This window comes from Zootoca vivipara, chromosome 9 (assembly GCF_963506605.1).
Source record: "Zootoca vivipara chromosome 9, rZooViv1.1, whole genome shotgun sequence".
Classification (NCBI taxonomy): domain Eukaryota; kingdom Metazoa; phylum Chordata; class Lepidosauria; order Squamata; family Lacertidae; genus Zootoca; species Zootoca vivipara.
Genome location: NC_083284.1, coordinates 16,446,552 through 16,469,992, shown reverse-complemented (window position 1 = coordinate 16,469,992; position 23,441 = coordinate 16,446,552). Strand labels below are relative to the sequence as shown.

Below are 23,441 nucleotides of genomic sequence, written 5' to 3'. Positions count from 1 at the left end.
CCCTTGAGAACGCTGAACACTATGCAAGACATCGTGCATTAATGGAGCTTCTCCACCCCCACCCCCACCCCAATATATGTAAGCACAGCACCCCTGCTTTGGTTCTTTTTTGTCACCTGTAGAAATGGCAAGGAGTCCAAGTCAAAAGCATCATATTCAGCACAGCCCAGACACTCAACATCCTAGCTTCATGCCATGCCCCTTCTTATTTAAAAAGGAAAAAGAAGAAAAGAGCTTATGAAGATTAATGAACCATAGCTGGATGGGTGGATCTTCATTTCATGTACATTCTAGATCTGTTTACAGGTAGGTAGCCGTGTTGGTCTGAGTCGAAGCAAAATAAAAAAATTCCTTCAGTAGCACCTTAAAGACCAACTAAGTTTATATTTTGGTATGAGCTTTCGTGTGCATGCACACTTCTTCAGATACCATGAAGAAGTGTGCATGCACACGAAAGCTCATACCAAAATATAAACTTAGTTGGTCTTTAAGGTGCTACTGAAGGAATTTTTTTATTCTAGATCTGTATTCATGTATCTCTGCTTCTCTGAAAAATAAGCATAGCAAAGGGACCAGCATGCTAAGCAGTGCTGTCACAGCTTATTGGTACTGGCAGCATCTGACAGCCAGCATCCCCCCATCTCAAATCTGTCTGGTTGGAGAGTCAGTTGGAACCAATTTGGTTTTGAGGTCGCTTCTCCCTTGTAGGCAAGGAAGAGCATTGCACGTGAAACTACTTGCTGTTCAGAACCTCTCAACCTGGTCCTTGAAGTAACCTTTCTTTCATTCTAAAGATGGTATCATAGTATCTCAGACTATTGAGCCACCAAATTCAGTGCCAATTAGTTTGGCACGAGAAAACACCCAACTCTTACCTCACATTTTCATCTGATCCTAGGAAGGCAGCCAAAGCAGTGAACTGCTGCTTGGTGGCTGTGAAGGACAGGATGGGGCAGAACAAGCTATTAGGTGGACTAACTGATTTTGGTTTGTTGTACAAAATGTTCTGGGTTTCACCCCTCCTGAAAGTTCAGGTTCATAGCTTGGGGGTACTCCTTGACGTGGTGCTCTTATCAGATGTGCAGGTAGCTAGTGTGGTGGGGACACACACCTCAATTTAGTTGGCTCACCTACTAGTTGGTTCACCTAGTCTAACATTCAACATAATGACATAAGGAGAGCCTACTGAATCAGGCCAATTGTTCATTTGGTCCAACATCCTGTTCTCACAGCAGCCAACCAGATGACTGGGGAGAACCCACAAGCAAAATTCAAGCACAAGAGCACTCTTGTGGTTTCCAGCAACTGGTATTCAGAAGCATTGCTGCCTCCAACTGCAGAGGCCACAGCCATCATGGTTAGCAGCCATCAACAGTCTTCTGCCACTTTGCTTCCAGACCCAGTTCAAGGTGCTGATGTTAACCACTTAATGATGTTAACACACTTAATGTGTTAAGCACTTAATGGCTGGGAACAGCATATCTTTGGTTCCACCTTCAACATAAGGCTCCCCACATGCCATCTGAGGTCTGGATCAAACATCCCTCAACTCTGTGAGGCCTGCTTGATAGTGACCATATCTAGGGTCTTTTCTGTACTGGTGCTCACTTTGTGGGATGCTTTGCCACTAAGCTGTAAATCTCCCTCACTGTTTTAGATGACTACTTAAAGAGGCCTTAGGCTGAATATTTCCTCTTTCTGGTATTTTGATGTTTTAATTCTGATGGCTGTTTTGTAATTGTTATTGTGCCAGTCTTGGCATTTTGCAAATATTTTGATTTAGCTGAATTGTGGATTGCTTTATATTGTGGTTTCTGACTTTATTTTTTATGACAGGATATACATATATATAAAGGTGCCCCTGACCATCAGGTCCAGTCGTGTCCGACTCTGGGGTTGCGGCGCTCATCTCACTCTATAGGCCGAGGGAGCCAGCGTTTGTCCGCAGACAGCTTCCGGGTCATGTGGCCAACATGACAAAGCTGCTTCTGGCGAACCAGAGCAGCACACGGAAATGCCGTTTACCTTCCCGCCAGAGCGGTCCCCATTTATCTACTTGCACTTTGATGTGCTTTCGAACTGCTAGGTGGGCAGGAGCTGGGACCAAGCAACGGGAGCTCACCCCCGTACATATATACATTGTTGTTGTTGTTTAGTCGTTTAGTCGTTTCCGACTCTTCATGATCCCATGGACCAGAACACGCCAGGCACCCCTGTCTTCCACTGCCTCCCGCAGTTTGGTCAGACTCATGTTGGTAGCTTCGAGAACACTGTCCAACCATCTCATCCTCTGTCGTCCCCTTCTCCTTGTGCCCTCCATCTTTCCCAACATCAGGGTCTTTTCCAGGGAGTCTTCTCTTCTCATGAGGTGGCCAAAGTATTGGAGCCTCAGCTTCACGATCTGTCCTTCCAGTGAGCACTCAGGGCTTATTTCCTTCAGAATGGATAGGTTTGATCTTCTCGCAGTCCATTCAAAAGCAGCCTTCTTTATGCTCCAGCTCTCACTTCCATACATCACTACTGGGAAAACCATAGCTTTATCTATACAGACCTTTGTCCGCAAGCTGATGTCTCTGCTTTTTAAGATGCTGTCTAGGTTTGTCATTGCTTTTCTCCCAAGACATACATACATATAGATATAGATAAACACACACACACACACACACACACACACACACACACACACCCCAAATAAGCTCATAAATCTTCTGGAAAAAAAAATTCTGAGAAGTTTTTTTTACTAAATTCCATGAGTTGTTTATGTGTTGTGTGAAGCCCTCTGGGGGAGCTGGGTTCTACATTTACTAGACATAGAGGAAGACCATGGTGAGGTGGTACAAAATTTTCTCTGAAATTACATTACCATCTCTATCCCCACCTCACCCTTTTTCCCTTTTGAATGATTCTTTAAAATCTGTCTCTGGTAATGAGATCTATTTGCCTCACCTGTCAGATCTCTCCTGCGAAGGGGTGACAGAAACAGCACATCTCTATTCCATTCCAAGAGAAAGCATTTCAGATGTGAATAATGAAAACATAGAAGGTATATATGCACACCATAGCAAAATCAGATTGCTTCCTGCAGGAGCCACTGTCAAGTTTTATTGCAAACAGTGCATATATTACCAGCTGGTGGGAAAATGGGCCTCAGACTTCCCTGTTGGATGAAATATTAACCTGCTCAGTGTTAGCTTGTTGCACTTACAAAATCTGCTGAGCAATTGGTAGATATTTTTTTTTTTGCCTCTCAGTTCTAGAAATCTGGTCTGCCTCAGTGGCCCTTCTACAAACTGTTTTCTCTAGCTCTTTTGGTCTGCTGTGTCCATCCAAATAACAAACCTGTAAAGAATACAGGCAGGTAGCCAGCAATACATGACAAACTATATTTATGTAACTTCCCTTCTGGATGTTATTCTTTCTTAACACTGCCTCTCTTCAACTCCAATTGCCTACTACTTTTTTGTTTGTTTTTGACAGGGGGAAACTGACTTGCTAAGCCAAACCCACCCAACTCCACTTTTGTGAGTTCTACAGCGGCCACTGTAGAAATATCAACAACCTCAGATATGCAGATGACACAACCTTGATGGCAGAAAGCGAGGAGGAATTAAAGAACCTTTTAATGAGGGTGAAAGAGGAGAGCGCAAAATATGGTCTGAAGCTCAACATCAAAAAAACCAAGATCAGGGCCACTGGTCCCATCACCTCCTGGCAAATAGAAGGGGAGGAAATGGAGGCAGTGAGAGATTTCACCTTCTTGGGCTCCTTGATCACTGCAGATGGTGACAGCAGTCACAAAATTAAAAGACGCCTGCTTCTTGGGAGAAAAGCAATGACAAACCTAGACAGCATCTTGAAAAGCAGAGACATCACCTTGCCGACAAAGGTCTGTATAGTTAAAGCTATGGTTTTCCCAGTAGTGATGTATGGAAGTGAGAGCTGGACCATAAAGAAGGCTGAGCGCCGAAGAATTGATGCTTTTGAATTGTGGTGCTGGAGGAGACTCTTGAGAGTCCCATGGACTGCAAGAAGATCAAACCTATCCATTCTTAAGGAAATCAGCCCTGAGTGCTCCCTGGAAGGACAGATCGTGAAGCTGAGGCTCCAATACTTTGGCCACCTCATGAGAAGAGAAGAATCCTTGGAAAAGACCCTGATGTTGGGAAAGATTGAGGGCACTAGGAGAAGGGGACGTCAGAGGACAAGATGGTTGGACAGTGTTCTCGAAGCTACGAACATGAGTTTGACCAAACTGCGGGAGGCAGTGCAAGACAGGAGTGCCTGGCGTGCTATGGTCCATGGGGTCACGAAGAGTCGGACACGACTAAACGACTAAACAACAACAACAACACAGCGGCCACTGTTTGATCAAGTAAAATCACTACAAACATCACAGTGGTATGCTTATTGAGGAAATCCACTACAGCTGCATAAATTTGTTGGAGATTCATTCCGTGTCTGCAGTCATGGGATTGTTGTCCATCACATGACGGTGTATGTTTTCATTCCACAGTGTGGAAAGTGACAGAGACAGGATGTTTGTATTACTGTGTTCCGTGAAGTGGGACTATAGTCTTTTGTTTCTTTCTCTCTTTGCTATCTGATGAGAAAGAGGCAGGTGCTAAATCAGAATGCTCCAAATGTATTATATGTAAATAAAGTAGATTAGCCAAAATGCTGAGCTACTGAGTTCTGTTACACAAACTGTGAATACTCTGCAGATCCCTAAGTGTGCTAATGCCTTTTGGCATTAGTTGCTGTGATGTTCAGGCAGAGGAAAGCTTTTGAAGATTCCAAACAATTGACCAAGAGGGAGAGAACATGCCAGCCAGGCATGTGTCTCTGCCAGGGCCCTACATGAGAGTAGGACGCTCCTAACAAAAGCGTACTAACAGCTTATACACCTCTTCTGGGTTAAAATGCTCCAGATGCCAACCAATTATGAGCAAAGCATATGTGTTGAAAGTACCACTGGCCATGCCGAAATGAATTCTCCTGATTATTCTCAGGGATGGGTTGGATTGCGATTCCTTTCAGGAACAAAACCACCAGTGTGTGCAGCCCTCATTGAGGACTTGGCAGAAGCTGAAAACAGGACTGGATAGCTCAGTTGATTAGAGCGCGGTGCTGATAACGCCATGGTTGCAGGTTCGATCCCTTCTATAATTCTATGACTACACAGCTAACGAAACATAAAACACTACATTTAATCTGAATTAGAGATGGAATTGTGCCGAAATCCTCAACCTAAGGAGCTGTCTTCTACCCAGTCAGAACATATGTCCCTCTCGGCCAGGATTCTTCACCCTGACTGGCAATGTCTCTCTACGTTTCCAGACAGGAGTATTTCCCAGCCTTACCTAAAGATGCCAGAGATTTAACCTGAGTCCATCCGCATTCAAAGCATGCGTTCTCCCACTCCACTCCAGCCCTTCTCCACCACAGCCTTCCTGTTGCCGTTTCAAAACACGCAGAGTACAAACCCCGCATCAAATAATGCCTCCAACCACCTTGAATTTTGTAATGTTCAAAGTGTTTCAGATCTGACTTTTGACAACAACACTACTCGGCTAGAGGCTCTTGTTTTCCTGAGAGTGCATTTCAGCGTTAATGCTGCTGGCTGAGTTGACCTTAAAATTAGAAGTGCATAGAACACTCAAGTCCCAGGCCGCTGTTTTGCAGTGTTTTTATGCTAATAACACCTGAAAGTTAGTGCTCCCTGTGCTGAATTAAATAAATGAGGTCCAGAGTGCTGCTTACCTACAAGCTCTGCATTGTTCTCAATCAGATAATATACAGCTGTCATAGCAAAGCAGCTGTGACAGCTTGCATCCTAACCAGGAACCACAGCACCCTCTCTGAAAGAAAGTAGACTGGCTGCAGGCAGGGAAATTAAATTATGTTGGGGTGGCCATGTGCCCTCCTTTACAGAAGAGCATCCTCTGATGGAAGGAGCAGAGGGACAGTCCTCTATTTTAATGTGCTCTTCATTTGAAGGGCTGCAACGTAGAGCATCTGCCTTGCACACAGAAGGTCTCAAGTTCAATCCCTGACATCTCCAACAGGGGCAGGAAAAACTCCTGCCTGAAACCCTTGAGAGCCACTGTCTGTCAGAGTAGGCCAGGGTTTCCCAAACTTGAGTTTCCAGCCATTTTTGGACTACGATTCCCATCATCTCTGGCCACTGGTCCTCTTAGCTAGAGATCATGGGAGTTGTAGGCCAAAACATCTGGAGGGCCGCAGTTTGGGGATGCCTGGTGTAAGCAATACTGAGCTAGAGGAACCAATACCCTGGCTCAGTATAAGGCTGCTTCCTATGTTCCTGTGTTGACAGGCTGCCCAGTGTCTTGGTGGCAACAGTGACTCAGTGTCAAAGGTGGGGCATCTCAGGCTAAATGTGGCTCTGTAAGCTTCTCTGTCTAGCCCTCAGTGCTCTCCCCCACCACACATCTTCACCAGGCCACACTCCTCATCAATCCTACTTTGTACCCTCTACCAAGTGCTTTAGCTTGACTGGAATGTGTCCTTGAATTGTAATAATGTCACTTGCTTGACTGGGTGGAGGGAAGGATGGGGGGGGGACCTCTGACTTGTTCACATCTGCGGGAATGTACAAGAGGTGAGAGTTATATCCTTTGTTCTGCCTGCTTTTCACCGCTGGCCCTGCCCACCTCTGACTTGTTGCTCCTGGAGAGCATGTGGCCCTCAGATTGTCCTCGGATTGCTGTAGGTGGCGGCCATTTCCTTGATTACATTACATTCCTCAATTACATTAAGCTAACTTATTTGGCCAAAACAAATATGGCGGCCGGATGGAGCCAGTTGTGTGTTTTTATTTCCTTTTTAAACCTGCAAACCTGCTGATGCCGGGCCTGTATGCTGCCTTTATTTTGAAAAATATCCATGCTGGGAGGACCCCATTAGCTACTTCCCTGCTGGATCTGCAAAGCCTGAGCTCAAATAAGTAGCAATCCTTCTCTCCTCAGTTTGTGGAAGCAAACTTGACTCATACCTTCAGATAAATAAACAGATAGAGGAAATAACTGGAATAAAGCTCAAATCCATGTGTGTGGAGAAGCTCATACTGATAACATTTGTGCTTGCCTGGACTAACTAATTCATACACATTTCTCTCTGATGCTGAGGATGTCTGAGAGAGATGTGCATTAGAAAATAAGAGTAACACTGACATCTTGTGGAATAGGTAAATTACTGCAGGGATGACCATTTGGAGAGAAGCAGGGAGGAAACTTTTGAAAACAGGTGTTGCCACCATCCACGTGATATAATGACCAAAAGCAAGCAGGAAGTAAAAGGCTCCAATAAATAGACTGAATAATTGGGGAGTGGGAGTGAAGGGAATTGGGCAGTATCTCATGGTACCTAAGGTCTTTTCTTGCACAGGAGTCGTAAATTTATTGCTACAGGGATCTCTCCCACCTCTGAACCATATCTAAGCCAAGCTGCCAAGGCTCCCTGAAATGTAATAAGACCCACATCAATCAACTTTAACTTTCTTTTTATATATGTAAGTCAGGTTTGTTTCATCAGTAACACTGAATTTATGTTTGCTAAAATGTTGGTTCTTGTCTTCTTTTAATTTATTGATTTTTTTGTGAACTGCTTTCTCCTGCTGGCTCCCCTCCAACCTAAACTCCTTAGTGCTTGTTGTAAACTGCTTTGGGCATGGATCATTGTGGAAAGGCGGCATAGAAATTGACTAAATCCATCTCTTGATCGCCTAGCAATAAGCTTAGGTTACGATGGACAACAAGCACAGAGGGCTCTATTGCAAACACACACTCTCATTCGATGATTGTGCATCCAAGCTCGAGTTCCGAGGCTATATACAAAAAGGCTGGCACTCCTGAAGGAATACTTCAATCGGTTAGACGTTTTGAGAAAGAACACATAAGACACTGTTTCATGTCTTCTCCAATCCAACACTGGTCCCATTTTGCTCTCTGGATTAACATTCTGACAAAACCTGCTATCTTATCAGTCCTTCTGGATCCAGCTATTCCCTCACCGCTCAAGGCAAAGAGAAGCCACCCCTTACTGCCAGTGACAAGGAGAAAACGAAACAAAACAAAACAAAACAAAAAGGACCTTAAAGGGCTCTCTTTCTTTTGTGCCTGAAGGGCACTTGCTGCAAAGCTTCTGTAGCACAAAACACCTTCTTCAGAGATACCGAGAACCGGATAACTCCAGCTACTGTATTTATCTTTACAAAAATAGCTTTATTAAATAAAATAAAAAGTAAACATAAAATAAAATAAAGGTAATGCTGCCCTCTTCAGGAAAAACATCAAACTCCACTGCGGGCTAGTTTAATCCTCCTGTTTCTCCCAACTTTCCAACGGTCTTCAAGTCCATTTTGTATTCAACATTTCCCTCCTGGCTTGAACAAATGCTTCAATGTAGGAAGGTGCTCATGGTGCACACAAAACGAAGTGATGGAATTTGCTTCCACGAGATGTGGGGGATGGCCACGAGTTTAAATGGTTCAAACAAACGACATATTAATAAAACTCATGGAGGGAAAGTCTATCCACGACTACTACCGTGTTTCCCCCTTTTTAAGACACCGTCTTATAACTTTTTTCCTCAAAAAAACACAAGGTGTCTTATTTTCAGGGGATGTCTTAATTTTTTATTAGGTTTTTATTACGGTACGGTACCTTACTGGCTCGGGGTGCTGCCATCCATCCCATCGCTAACATGGGAGCCGACGGGCGCGAAATGGAGGCGGGAGAGCGGGGGGGGGAGATGAGAGAGACGCGAAAGGCTCCGGGGTGAATGGCAAGTAGGTCGTCGGAAAGATGCCTGCGTAATCCCGGTCCCATGAGGGGGAAACGAGACCCTTGTCCACAACACCGAAACACGCATTCATAAGGGGCGGCAGCTCAAGGAGCCAAACTTCCTTTCCCGCTTGAACGCGTGCGGAGGCGGGCGAGGGTACGCGAGGGGAACCCCTTCGGGAATCCTCTGCGCCTTTAAACTCAAGTAGCCAGCCAGCCAGCCAGCCACACACGCGACATCTCTGAGGAAATGTGCTTTTATGCTGAAGTCCCGCAGAATTGCCCCAGGAGGAGGCGGTGGCGGTGGCACCCTGTCTCCAGAGGGAACGGGGAGAGTTCGTCATGGCCCGCCCGACAAGCACCCCCCCCGGGTTTCTTGGGCAAAGCGGCGGCGGCAGCGCCACGGCAGCGCTCCCTGAAGTGCTCCTGCCTCCCCACCCCGAGCCGTTTCCATTAGGGGGTGGGGTGGGGTCTCCCTCACGTGCTCCTCGCCGCCCCTCTCCCTCCAGGCATTGGCGAGGCCGCCTGTCAATCAGCTGCCAACTCGCCCCCGGCGCGGAAGGGGCCAGCAGCGCTCCCGCTGCCGTTCATCGCCCCGGCGGCCATGCAGCCCACGATGTTCTGGTGGTGCAGAAGGGGCCAGAAGCGCTCCCGCCACCATCTGTCGCCCCGGTAGCATGGAAGGGCCTGCAGGCCTTCCGCCGCCGCTCTGCCTCAGGCCATGCAGCCTACGACGCTCCAGCGGCTCGGAAGGGGCCAGCAGCGCTCCTGTCGCCCCGGCAGCACGGAAGGGCTCGTGGGCCTCCCGCCGCCGCTCAGCCTTGGGCCATGCAGCCCACGACACTCCAGCGGCGCGGAAGGGGCCAGCAGCGCTCCCGCCGCCATCCGCCGCCCCGGCAGCGCGGAAGGGCCCACGGGCCTCCCGCCGCCGCTCAGCCTTGGGCCATGCAGCCCATGACGCTCTGGCGGCACAGAAGAGGCCGGCAGGCCTCCCGACGCCAAGGGGTTTCCCCGTTCAGGCGCTCGGCCGGAGTGGAAAAAAGTCCTGGGAAGAGCGGGGGGGGGGAGTCCTCCTAGCGCGGCTCGCCTGGCAACGCGCTCAATTCATGCACCCCCTCCCACCTGGTCTCAAGCCTCTCTGAGGCTCTAAAGGAAAGCAACAAGGTATGTCTTATTTTCGGGGTATGTCTTGTATTTCGCAGATACTTAAAAATCCTGCCATGGCTTACTTTATGAGTACGTATTAAAAAAGGGGAAACACGGTACTAATGATAGCTACAGGCAACCTGCAGGCAGAGTACAAGCATGCCTCCAAATCATCCTGTTGTCGGGGAGCAATAATGAGAGGTTATTGTGTTAATTCCCTGCTTGGGTGCTTCCCAGAGACATCGGGCAGTATGAAAAACAGGATGCTGTACTAGATGGATCACTGGTCTTATCCAGCCTTATTTATGTTATTGTATTCTGTTGTTATTATTATACTGTGGTGCCTCTGGTTAAGAACTTAATTCGTTCCGGAGGTCCGTTCTTAACCTGAAACTGTTCTGAGGCACCACTTTAGCTAATGGGGCCTCCTGCTGCCGCCGTGCCACCACTGCACGATTTCTGTTCTCATCCTGAAGCAAAGTTCTTAACCTGAGGTACTATTTCTGGGTTAGCGGAGTCTGTAACCTGAAGTGTTTGTAACCTGAAGTGTTTGTAACCTGAAGTGTTTGTAACCTGAAGTGTTTGTAACCCGAGGTACCACTGCATTACCCACTTATATTCCAGTACCATTCCAGAAAAGATTTTGTACCTCTTGTCAGGCACTGATCTTAGGGTAACTCACAAACTTTTTGCCCTAGCAGCAATGAAAATCCAGGATAGAGCTATTAATGAGATTGCAGTTGGCTGCTTTCGGGGTACTCTTATTTAACCATAGTATTTTTAAATAACTAATGTTTTTATCTGTACAGTATTAAACTTCACCCTTACAATATGTGTATATACAATATATATATATATATATTACAATATGTTAGGCTTATATATGTTACATGTGATTTACGTAGTATCGTTATGATGTAGGTTTTTATACGGTTCTAGGTGGCAGTGTGATTTTATGTAGTATTTTATACTGTTGGTTCTTGTATTGTACCTATTTATCTGATATGTGAACGGCCCATGGCCCAAGCACTAATAAACCACTATTGCTACACTGCCCACCATTCACCCTGAGGGCCCTGGGAGAGTTGGAACATTAAAACACATTTATTAAAACAACTTACAACCACAGAAATAAGGCGGGACCTAAAAATATACACTCCTCAAGTGTAAAATCCATCTTCAGCATTCACCAGAAGCTGTACAGTGATGGTGCCGGACACACCACTGTGGAGAGGGTGTGCCACAACTTAGGGGCTGCCACAAGGAAGGCCCTATCCTGAGCCCCCCCCCCCCCCACACACACACAGGGAGAGAGAGAGAGACTCTGAGTGCAGAGGATCTACCAACAGGGTCCCCTCTGCCAATCTTAGCACCCAAGAGGGTCTGTAGGGAAAGTGGCAGTCTTTCAGGTATTTGGGGTCTGAGTCGTTTGATGCCTTGAATTGGGCCTGGAAATTAACTGGGAGCCAGTGCAGTGAAGGAACCCCAGCTAGTAATCTGACTGCTGCATTTTGAACCCATTAATGTTTCTGTGTTGCTTCAAGGTAAAGCGTAGAGCACAGTGCAGTAATGCAATCTGGAAGTTACCAGATTGGTCGTGTTGTCTCTGCCTGACAGAGTTGTCTCTTAGCAAATTAGGCAGAGCTGAAAAAACACGCTCCTAGCCAGCAGTGTTGAATCCAGGAGCATCCCCAAGTTCTGATCCTGCTCCTTCCAGGGGAGCACAACCCCTTTCCAAGGTCGGCCACCTTCCCACCTCCCATATGTGAGAATTCGGAGCATGTAATACCTCTGTGTGTTTGAACTAAGCATGGTTGCACTATTGGATAGATAGGTCCCTTACTGGCCTTTGAACCTTGACAAATGTGGCACCTTTCTGTGTGGCACATGTACCTGTTAAAGGAATAAAGCAGAAGAATCTGATCTCATGTGGTGTGTTCCCCAGCCTCACACTCCTATTCAGGAAATTGGGCAGGTGGTCCACAGACAGAGTCAGCCTCAGAGCTGGAGCAGAGCCAGTTACAGTGGCAAAATCAACTTTGGAGCTGGCAGCATTATAACCTGAATGGATGGTAGCTTAAAACATGCATACCAAACAAAGACAAAGGGAGTTCACAACCTCGTTACAGATTTCCACTTGTATTTTACGTCTTGTGAAAATTTCATTGGGCACTACCTGATCTTGCCATTCCTTTGTATACGTCAATACCATGTTAGCTGTCACTTTCCCCACTTCCCATTTGTCACTAAGAACAAGAGGCAAAGAAGCAATGATCACCTGAAGAAAATGCCCCCAAATGCTAAAGTACTGCAAACCTACCATGCTGTTCATTTTAGATGAGGAGGAGCCCGTTCTCTGCTTTCTCAAGCTGTTCATTTCTTCTGGGTTGCCATCCTTTGGTTTCAAGATCATCCGACTGCTCCCAGCAGTGCCTTCTGAGGAGGATCTCAGGCGTTTTTCTATGAATCTTCCTTCTCGGTATGGACTAAAACTACTAGCAAGATTCACTGTGGGATGAGGGGGGCGGGGAGAGAGAGATCCAGTCAGCACACATGCCACAAAAGCTACTGAACATTTCTTTAACTCAAAGCCATGTTTCTCTAAAGTAAATTAGCTGCGGCAGGTTGAACCTTGACTGAGGCCCACAGCACTGCATTCAGACAAGAAATGCACAGGAAGGACACCAATACATGCTGAAGGATTGGGTGAATTGGCCAATTACATAATTCACTTCCTGAGAAGGCAACAAGAAGCAAGAGGAGTTGTACTGGTCCCAGGGTATGGTCTGAAGGCACATGAGGCTGCCATCTTGTTGAAGCTAAGCAGGTCCGGGTCTGGCCAGTTCCTGGATGGTGACCCCCAAGAAACATCCATGTATGCCTCCTTGGTTCAGTGGGAACAGCTGTAGCTCAGTGGTAAAGCATCTACTTCTTGTGCAGAAGGAACCCAGGTTCAATCCCCAGCTTCCCTAGGTACAGCTAGGAAACACCCCTGTCTCTAACCCTGAATAGCTACTGCCATTCAGCTGGTGGATAAGGCAACTTCCTCTGTTCTTCCCTAAGCAATGTATAAATGTAAGAAAATAAAGTATTGCAAAACCCTTTCCCTCCCCGCAGTGATTTTTGTAAAATGCTAGTAAATCAAGTAAATGCTTCTTTAAATTCTACACATTAATATTCATAAAATATGCCTGTATCTTGACAGGAACTGGTGACAAAATGGACTCCAGTGATAATCAGGAGAAAGGGGTAATGCAAACTCAGAGCGTCTTAGAGACAGAGAGAGAGGAAGGAGAGGAAGAAGAAGTGTGCTGTGCAGAGAATGTCCACTCTGGTGAAAGCCATAGGAATAGTAATTTACTTCCCCTCCCATGCTCCCCCTAAGTATTTTGCCTTATTTTGAATGTGTACCCTTTCACACGAGATCCGAGGTGGGGAACCGGCGACCTTCCAGATGGTGCTGGTCAACAACTCCCAGCAGCCTCCCCAACCCTTTGCCATGCTGGCTTGGGCTGGCAAGAGCTGGAGTCCAACAGCACCTGGAAGGCTACAGGTTCTCCACCCCAGCACTGCACAATAATTTTGTCCATCTGGGCCCTGGGCTGCAAATCAGCCTTTCTATAATATTGATCCACTACTCTGTGCCATTTCAAAAGTGCAGCATGCCAACTCTTCCAGGGCCATATTAGGTGGAAGTTACCATAATTCCTTCATTTGACATTTCTCCAGGAACTTTAGCCCACAGACGCCAAAGGCCTAGACGACAGCCCCTAGCTGAATGCCATTCAAATATACTTCAAAACTTCCACCCGCTTATATAGGAGACAACAGAAAAGTTACTATTTATACCTTTTATTTCATATGCTTGCTGGGCTTGAAAAGGCTGCGGTTCTGAAGACAAAGGAATAATCTTCGACTCAATTACTGGGATGGTTTCTCTAATATGTTCCGGTGCTTTAACTTCTTGTTGGTCTCTAGGTAGTCCCTGTGCTTTGGGGGAACGTTCAGTTACTTCCCCCTGGTTTAAGACAAAGGGTTTTAATTGTGCTTCAGCTCCTGAGTTTGCTTCTTCGGGATGGGGGGTCTGTTTAGCAGGAAGCTCTTGCAATAATACTTTTGCATGGTTTCGATTAGAATCGAGGGTTTCAGATATGGCACTAGTTTCATTGAGCAGTCCATTTCTGGCCCTGTGACTTCTGGGCGATAGAACGGCACAATGAGAAACACTTTCTGCATGATCCATCTTCCTTAAAAGAACAGGAGGAGGAAGAGGAGGAGCAGTGGCAGCAGCAGCAATGGGATTGAGGAAGATTTGAGAGGTAGAAACATTGTGGGCAAAGGCTTCCCCGTGCAAATTCCCGCAGTTGGGCATTCCGTCGACCTCCGAGACGGAATCTTCTGTCAGTGCTAGAAACTCGGAAGGCGTCTGGACTGTGGTCAGGTCAGCAGAGAGCAGTGGTGACTGCAAAGAGCTGCCTGCACATTCTATTATGTCAGCAGAACACAGGGAGGAAGACTTCGCCGACACAGGCTCACTTTCAACACTGGGCTTAATGTCCAACAAGCAAGAAGATGGCTGCACGCAGGAAATGGACTGGCTTTGAGGGACTGGCTTTGAAAACCTGTAGTGTGTCGAGAAGGATTTGGGGAGAAGTTTCCTTGAGGAATGTTTAACGGAGGCCCTGCTTTGGTCCTCTGCAAAGCCAGAGTCATCCCCTTCATTCTTCCCAGACCTTATGCAATTTATGAAGACGTTTTTATGGGTTGAAGGCTCCCTCCCCTTCTCAAAGTCCTCCGTCAAAGACCTGGTGATCTTCTTGCTCCGAGAACTCCCAAAGCCGACCGAATGCCTCCCTCTGTGCTTCACGTGCTCCTCCAAACCGAGCTTCTGCAAAGTGCTGTGGCCAGGCTGAGCACCGTTCGAAATGCTCACGTTCTGCCCTGGAGAATCGGCTTTGGGTTCGCTCCCCTTCTTGTGGTGGTGGAAGCTGATGGAAGGTGTGCGGAAGAGGCTCCTGCGCTTGCCGGTGCTACCTGAGCTGGAGTTGGTGCTGGAGGGAGAAGAGCTGTGGACACCAACGGTATTGCTAGAAGTTGGCGAGGACGGGAGGGAATCGTGCCGCCGGCTAATACTTCTCCTGAATATTGGCAGCCGGGACACAATGATCGAACGCCTCGATCCTGAGTCCCCCATCAGGACTTCAATTTCTTGGCCAGCCTATGTCAAAATCTGTATGAGTAGAGAAGAGGAGACACGTGTTACTACTGCTTTCAGACTCAGGAGAAAACAGCGAAATTCAGATACAGTGGAACCTCGGAAGCCGAACACCTTGAAAGTCGTACGTTTTGGCTCCCGAACGATCAAAAACCGGAAGTGAGTGTTCCGGTTTTCAAACGGTTTTTGGAAGCCAAATGTCCGGAGCAGGTTCCAATTGTGTGCAGGAAGCTCCTGCAGCCAATCGGAAGCCATGCCTTGGTTCTCGAACTGTTCCGGGAGTCGAACAGACTCCCAGAACAGATTAAATTCAAGAACCGAGGTACAATTGTATTCAGATATTACCCCCCAAAAGTATGTCTACAGTTAACTTAGTGTTTCTCAAACTTTGGTCACCAGCTGTTGTTGGACTATATCATTCCTAGCCAACTGGACCAGTCATCAGGGACAATGGGAGTTGTATTCCAACAACAGCAGGCAACCCAAGTTTTAGAAACACTGAGTTAACTTAACATATCAGCCAAAACAAACAAAAAATGAGCAGCTATCCATGGAGAACCAAATAAGCAATGGAGAGACTCCAGCTCTCTGGTTCTCTTGAGCGGCTTTTGCCAACCAGGCTCCCCTCCAGATGCTCTGTTCTGTTTGCCCAGTTGTGTTGGGTGTTGCTGATGGGAGTTGTAGTCTAAAACTTCAGCAGGCAGTTTGCAAAGGCTGTTTAGAGCCATTTGTACTTTTTCAACGGGCCTATAGAAGAGAGAACCCATAAGGGAGTTATTGAGGAAACCAGGCAAACTAGGCTCTATAAAGTTAAATGGTGTGCGTCTCTACCTAAGTACTGTAAGTTCATTTTTCATCTCGCCCCTGAGAGCTGCTCCCCAGCCAGCATTAAATTCTGACAGGTACATCTGAATACAGATTAATCAAACTGATGTTTTGAAAAAGAAAACAAAATATGCAACTAGGAAATCTTCCCAATCTTTCTAATAAAGCAATTTATTTTACAAGGGTTTTAAAAAATAAAAAAAATAAAAATCTGTTTTTCAACTACTTATTCCAAACATACTACCACAATTTGTCATGATATGAAATCCACCTTTAGATAAGGCTTGGTTTATCCCTTGTACAACAGGGCTTTTGCAGCGTACATTTAAATGAACATTATTTCTTTACATGATTAAGCTATCTATTTACTCTCTTCAATTGTCTAAACAAACCACAGGTTGACAAGGATGACAGAGCGAAACCACAGGTCAAAGAAAATGACAAAACTATTACCTCGGAATAAATGCCCATGTAAATAAATGCCCATGTAAGGAGGGAAGGATGTTGGGAGTGCGCTTGACGTTGCCGACAGGGAATGTGACAATAATTAATATTTATGTACCAAATGGATGTAAATTGGATTTTTTCAAGAAATTAGGGAAGAAGATGGAAGAATATATAGATGAGGAAGAGGTAATCTTACTAGGGGATTTTAATGGAGTTGTATTACCGCAACTGGATAGAACAAAAGGAAAAGGGAAAAATAGAGGTAAATTACCGGACGTTTTTTTCAATATAATAAGTAATTATGAATTAAAGGATGGATGGAGAGTAAGAAATCCCGAAGAAGAGAAATTTACATATTATTCTGGGGCTAAGAAGTCGGCGTCAAGGATTGACATGATCTGGGTGTCATCTAAATTAATGTCTAAGGTAATAAAATGTGAAATACTAGCAAAATCTATAACGGACCACAACCCGGTTATGGTGAGAATAAGAGAATATAATAGATTGATTAGAAGATGGCGATTGGATGAGAGAATTTTAAATGATGAAGTATTTGTTGAAAAGGTTAAAGGTTTGTTGAAAGAATTCTTTAAAAATAATATTTCAGAAGAAATAGATTTGACAACAACATGGGATGCAAGCAAAGCCTTTATTCGGGGCATATATCTTCAACAAAAAAATAGGGTTAAAAGAGAGAGAGAGAAAAATATGGAAGATGTTAGGAGAGAAATGGAGGAGAAGGAAAAGGAGTTAGCTAAAAAACCAGACGATAGGAATTTGGTAATGCAGATTAGACTCCTACAAAATAAATTATCCACATTGACGAGCCACGAAATTGAGAACAAAATAAAATGGATGAAACAGAAGACATTCGAACATGGGGGGAAAGCAGGAAGGCTTCTAGCATGGCAGATACGTAAGAGGCAGAGTGAAAGAATGATTACAAGTATAGTAGATAAAGGGAAAAGGTTGAATAATAGAGAGGATATACAGAAATGTTTTGTCAAATTCTATAAAAATCTGTATAAAAAAGAGAATATTGATGGAGAAAAATTGGGAAACTATTTTACCAAATGTGATATAGGTCAAATTAATGAAGAAGAAAAGGAGTTACTTAACAAACCGATATCAAGACAAGAAATGTATGAGGCTGTTAATAGATTGAAATTGGGTAAGTCACCCGGAACAGATGGTCTATCAAGCCGGCATTATAAATTGTTTTGGGAGGAGATAGGTGGTGTGTACCAATTGTTAGTGAACGAAATTTTAGAAAAGGGAGTGTTTCCAAAATCATGGCGAGAAACATTTATAACATTAATACCAAAGAAGGAGGGAGAGAACGACCAGGTGGGATCCTTCAGGCCGATCTCTCTACTTAATGTCGACTATAAAATCTTCAGTGATATCCTAGCCGGAAGATTAAAAAAGATACTAAACAGGATCATTGGGCATGACCAACAAGGCTTTTTACCAGGGAGAAAAATGTCAAATAATATGAGAATTTTCCTAGATTTAATTGAATATCTAGATTGGATGCCTAGCAAAAAAGCAGCTTTTATCTTCTTGGATGCCGAAAAAGCCTTCGATAACTTGACATGGGAATTTATGAAAAAATCATTGGGGAAAATTGGAATAGGGGGCAAATTTATAGAGGGGATAAACGCAATTTACAGCGAACAGAAGGCAAGATTGATATTAAATGGAGAAATAATGGAAGAATTTGAAATCCAAAAGGGTACCCGTCAGGGATGCCCTTTATCTCCTTTGTTATTCATTTTGTCAATTGAATTTCTGTTAAAAGACATCCAAGGAGACAAAAACATCAAGGGGATAACATTGGGGAAGAATATTTATAAAATTAAAGCCTTTGCTGACGACGTGATCTTAATGTTGGAAGAACCATTGGATTCGATAATTAATTTAAAGGAGAAATTGCAAAAATATGGGGAAGTGTCAGGCTTTAGAGTTAATATGGGAAAGACCAAGATGATAGTCAAAAATATAGGGAAGAAAGAAATAATGGATTTGGAGAAGATTACAAATTGGGAAATAGTTAATAAAATTAGATATTTAGGAATTGTTGTTACCCCCAATAATATAAATTTGTATGAGAACAATTATCTTAGAGTATGGAGGGAGATTAAAAAAGATTTGGACCGTTGGAAAGAATTAAACTTGTCCCTATCAGGAAGGATAGCAGTGATCAAAATGTCAGTGTTGCCGAAGATCCTGTTTTTGTTTCAAATGTTACCTATCATAGGAAAGAAAGAAATTTTTGATTCGTGGAGAAAAGACCTAAGCAAGTTCATCTGGCTAGGGAAAAAAGCGAGAATACAATATAAATTATTAACAGACAGCAAGGAGAGAGGTGGCTGGGGGGTCCCGGATCTCAGACTATATTATGCCTCCGCATGTTTTTGCTGGATGAGGGAATGGATAGTACTAGAAAATTGTGAACTCTTGGAATTGGAAGGGTTTAGGAATAATAAAGGATGGCACGCGTACCTATTGCAAGAAAACAAAGGAAAAGATAAAAGTTTTATAGATCATATAATTAAAAAATCGGTATTTAAAATCTGGGAGGAATATAAAAACCTATTAGAAGCAAAGACGCCCTGGTGGGCGTCACCATTAGAAATGACAACGATGAGTGGCCGAGGTAAAAATAGAAAATGGCCAACCTACCAGGAATTAACAGTAAAAGAAGGGGATCAACTTATATTAAAGCCATATGAAGAAATTAAACATCATTGTACAAGTTGGCTACATTATTTACAAATACAAAGCTTATTTAAAAAACATAAAGAAATAGGATTCAATGAGGGCAAATCTAAATTACAGGAAATTTTGATTGATAATACGGCTAAACCACTGTCTAAGATGTATAAATTTTTATTAGAGTGGGAATTAAAAGATGAGGAGATAAAATCTGTAATGATAAAATGGGCTCAGGATGTAGGAAGACCAATCTATAAAGTGCAATGGGATAAATTGTGGAGATCGACAATGAGATTTACAGCGTGTTCAGGAATTAAAGAAAATATGATGAAGCTCGTATATAGATGGCACCTGACGCCAGAAAGGCTAGCTAAAATCTATAAGACAGAAACAAAAGAATGCTGGAAGTGCCAGGAAAAAACTGGTACGTATTTTCACTGTTGGTGGGAATGTAAGAAAATATATAAATTCTGGAGTGAGATATATGAAAAAATGAAGAAAATGATAAAAATTACGTTTGAAAAGAAACCTGAATATTTTCTATTAAGTTTAATCCCAGAAAGTATACCTAAAGATAGAATTAATATTTTCTTATATGCGTGTGCCGCGGCGAGATTAGTACTAGCTCAGAAATGGAAAGGAACAGAAACGCCAACAATCCAAGAGTGGCAAATTAAAGTAGTAGAGTTTATGAACTTAGCAAGAATGACGGCGGCAATTAGGAATATACCAAAACAGAGAATAATAACAGAATGGAGATACGTAGAAGAGTTTTTCAAAAAAGAAAATATCAAAACAGAGCTAGTGATTTGTCTGGAATAGAGAAAACATGTAGGAAAAACTTAGTTGGATTTAACAAGAGGGAAAGCAAACTAAAAAGGGAAATAATAGCAAGAGAAGCGATATGTTGGCGATTGGAAGCCAATTTTAATTTAAAATGAATGGATTTGATGGAGATAGGCCCATGTGTTAAGATCTAAGCTGGGGCTAATTTTCCTTCTTTTTTTTTTTTCTTTTTTTTTTCTTTTTTCCTTTTCCTTTTTTTTTCTTTCCCTTTTCGTTATGTTATGTTATGTTATATTATTATGTTATGTTATGTTATGTTATGTTATGTTATGTTATGCTATGTTATGTTATGTTATATTATGATAGGTTTGCCTAAGTTGATTTTGTATATTATTTGTAGTCTGATGGATTTAATTTATTTAGACCAACCTTGATTTGTTTACTTATGTTGATTAAGTTACGTTGGGTGGCTTAAATATGTAGTTATGTTATTTATATTACTTGATATACTATAGTATTTAAGTTGCCAAGTTATTTTATGTTATTAAGTTACTTTAAATTTTTTTTTTTTTGGTGTCTGTACATCTTTTAAAATTTTCTAATAAAGTCTATTTTAAAATTTAAAAAAAAAAAAAAAAAAAAAATAAATGCCCATGTAAACAAACCCAATGATCTTCAAAGAAAAATGGCTTAGGAACCCCAGTCAATTCTAAATCTGAGAACTAAAGCCAGAAACAAGCTGTATAACCTTGGTAGACAAGATGTTACCCCACCAGTCATGTACTGTATGGAGGCCATACCAGGGCTCAATAAACCTCCTGTTTTTGATACCTCCCTAGGATTGCAAAACTAGAGACATTGTCAAGTGGATGATGGGCCACAGTACATGTCTGGTGGGCTGTTTCGACTGGCTGAATACAAGCTGTGAAGGCCAGCTTTAAAAACATAATTTATGCTGCATGCCACCCCAATCTCCACGGCAGTGAGACATTTCAGGACACCCAGGGTTCATTTTTCCTTTGGAGATGAGACACAGGAGACTGTGGTGCCTTTATGATATATGGTTTGCTTACACATGAATACAACCTGAGCACTGCACTCCAAGAGGGTCCTACTTCTCCCATAGGCTCAGTTCTGGGTTCAAGCAGACATCCAACCTCCTGCCTGTTGCCCTGCAGCTTGCCTTGTTTTCCCAGTCACATAACGCCTAACTTTGCACTAGGCAACCGGATAGATTTCTTCTTCTCAGTTACATCACTGCTTACTGACTGAAAACCTTTTCCTAGAGCACACGAGACAAACTGCAGTCCTCAAACTCTGCTACTCGCCTTTGCTCTTCTACCTGACTCTGAGCTCACCCAATTCCCAGCTGACACAGATTCTCTGCTTTCTTAATCACCCATCTCCTTGTCCCCCCCCCTTTTTTTTTTTGCTTAACAACTCTGGCCATTATCAGGCTGGCTATTAAGGGTCTGACTTCCAGTTTATTTCTCCAAGCATTGATTAAATTTCAGCAGTTGCAAAATCCAGGCACCCACAAACTCTGCAACCAAAAACACATAACAATAATATCCTACCCAAACCGCCACAGCTAAAAAAACGAAATTGCCTCGATAATCACACATAAGCTTTGGAGTCTGTTTATTTCCCACTGAAGAAATTAACTTTATGTTAGGTCTTTTCATATTCCAATTTTCCATTGTTATTTGTCATTTTTATGGTGGCTTTCACTGTGCACAGTGCTTTGCAATTCTCATCTTAAATATTCTTATTTGAAAATGATCCTAAGAGGAGGCTAGAACCAGAGAGGCCCTGGTATCCCAATGATCACCTAGGGAGCTTCCCAGCCAAGTAAGGATTTGAATGAGCACCAGACACCAACCAACACCTCAAACGTGACTCATTTATCTACTGCAAGAGTGCACTCCCCTCCGTTGAATAATTGCTAATTCGAACATAATCGTTTTTCCACAGCCTTTTTCATTCCAGGAATTTCATCTTGTAACTTTTGCTGAAATAAATCTGCAGCATTTCAGCTTCGAAAGAGATGGGTGTTTGCTGCGTGCATCAGATAATCAGCATTCATGTAGCTGTTTCAAGCCTTCCATGCACTTCATAGGTGATTTCTGTGGACCTTACAAAAGCACTGATCTCAGGCAAGGGCAGGTCGGGCTACAGGAGAGTAGAGCTCTGATGGTGCTTCAGTAAGCATAAAACTGAGACAGAACTCTGTACACTCCTGACCGAGAATTGACAGGCTCCCTCCCTGCTGGACTCCAGCCACTTGACAAACACTTTCCTGTTTCAGTAAGCATTTCAAGGCAGCTTTCTGTTTCTATGATGAATTAAGGAAGTTGAGAGTTATTAGGTGACCCCTGTTCCCCAGAGTGGTTTAACAAACAATCCCTCTTCGCAGGGAAAAGTAACTCTGTGAGCTACTAACAACTCTCAGCACCCATAGCAAGCTACAGTTCCCAGAATTATTTAGATTAAGCTACGACTGTTTAAAAATTGGTATCATACTGCTTTATGGTGTGAGCATAACAGCAGAGACATTGCATCAGAGAAGGGGAAGGGAAAGAGAGATGGAGAAACGGAAGGATGCTGATCAATAGCTTGGTAAGAGTTCTGGGTTAAACAGCCAAAACATTAACCTGTGTTTATCCCTATCAAAACTGGTGGGGAACCCAGGACGCAGGGGCAAATACTGGGTCCTCCAATGGTCCTGGCAGGACATACAGGCACTGCTGCCTGCCCTGGGGTAGAAGACGAAGAAGAAGAAGAGTTTGGATTTGATATCCCGCTTTATCACTACCCGAAGGAGTCTCAAAGCGGCTAACATTCTCCTTTCCCTTCCTCCCCCACAACAGACACCCTGTGAGGTAGGTGGGGCTGAGAGACTTCAGAGAAGTGTGACTAGCCCAAGGTCACCCAGCAGCTGCATGTGGAGGAGCGGAGACACGAACCCGGTTCCCCAGATTACGAGTCTACCGCTCTTAACCACTACACCACATTGGCTCTCGACATAGCCCAGTGCAAGCTGCAGTTTTAATTTCTAATGCCCTAAGTGATGTAACATTTAGGTACTCTAGGATTTTGCTACACTCTCACTGCAACCTGGAGTCAGCCTTAATGCGTGAAATAAAGATGGGATATCGAGCTTCATAGACATGCGCTCACATGAGACCACCTAAAATAAAGACCTGCCTGAGGGATAACCTGAACCAGGGGCTTGCTAACTCTTATGATATACTGCATCAGCTCTCCAGCTTATGCTACAATCCTGGTTGAAAAAAAGCACCCCCAAATGCTGTTTTTTCAGCACACACAAAAAAGGCCACAAAAGATTTTATTTCTTTATTTTAACTGCTGACACTGCAGGATTTAATTCAGCATACGCAAGACACTGTGGAATCCCTCTGGTGTGCTTTTTTAAAAAAGAACATAATTATTTTTATGCATACAGAACCAGAAGTTGGAATCGCAGCCCCAAGGGGAAAGAA

General features: G+C 43.8%; 1 protein-coding gene across 5 annotated transcripts in view; it reads right to left on the bottom strand.

The window, feature by feature from the left end:
• CCSER1 (coiled-coil serine rich protein 1) overlaps positions 1–23,441 on the bottom strand; it is a 706,782-nt gene that overhangs the window by 564,653 nt on the left and 118,688 nt on the right. For all 5 annotated transcript variants that reach the window (XM_035113300.2, XM_035113303.2, XM_035113302.2 and 2 more), the window contains exons 2-3: positions 13,797–15,177; positions 12,268–12,455 (exon numbers count right to left, since the gene is read on the bottom strand). In XM_035113300.2, coding sequence (XP_034969191.2) covers positions 12,268–12,455; positions 13,797–15,141 — 1,533 coding nt within the window. In that variant the 5' untranslated portion in view covers positions 15,142–15,177. The remainder of the gene's footprint in view (positions 1–12,267; positions 12,456–13,796; positions 15,178–23,441) is intronic.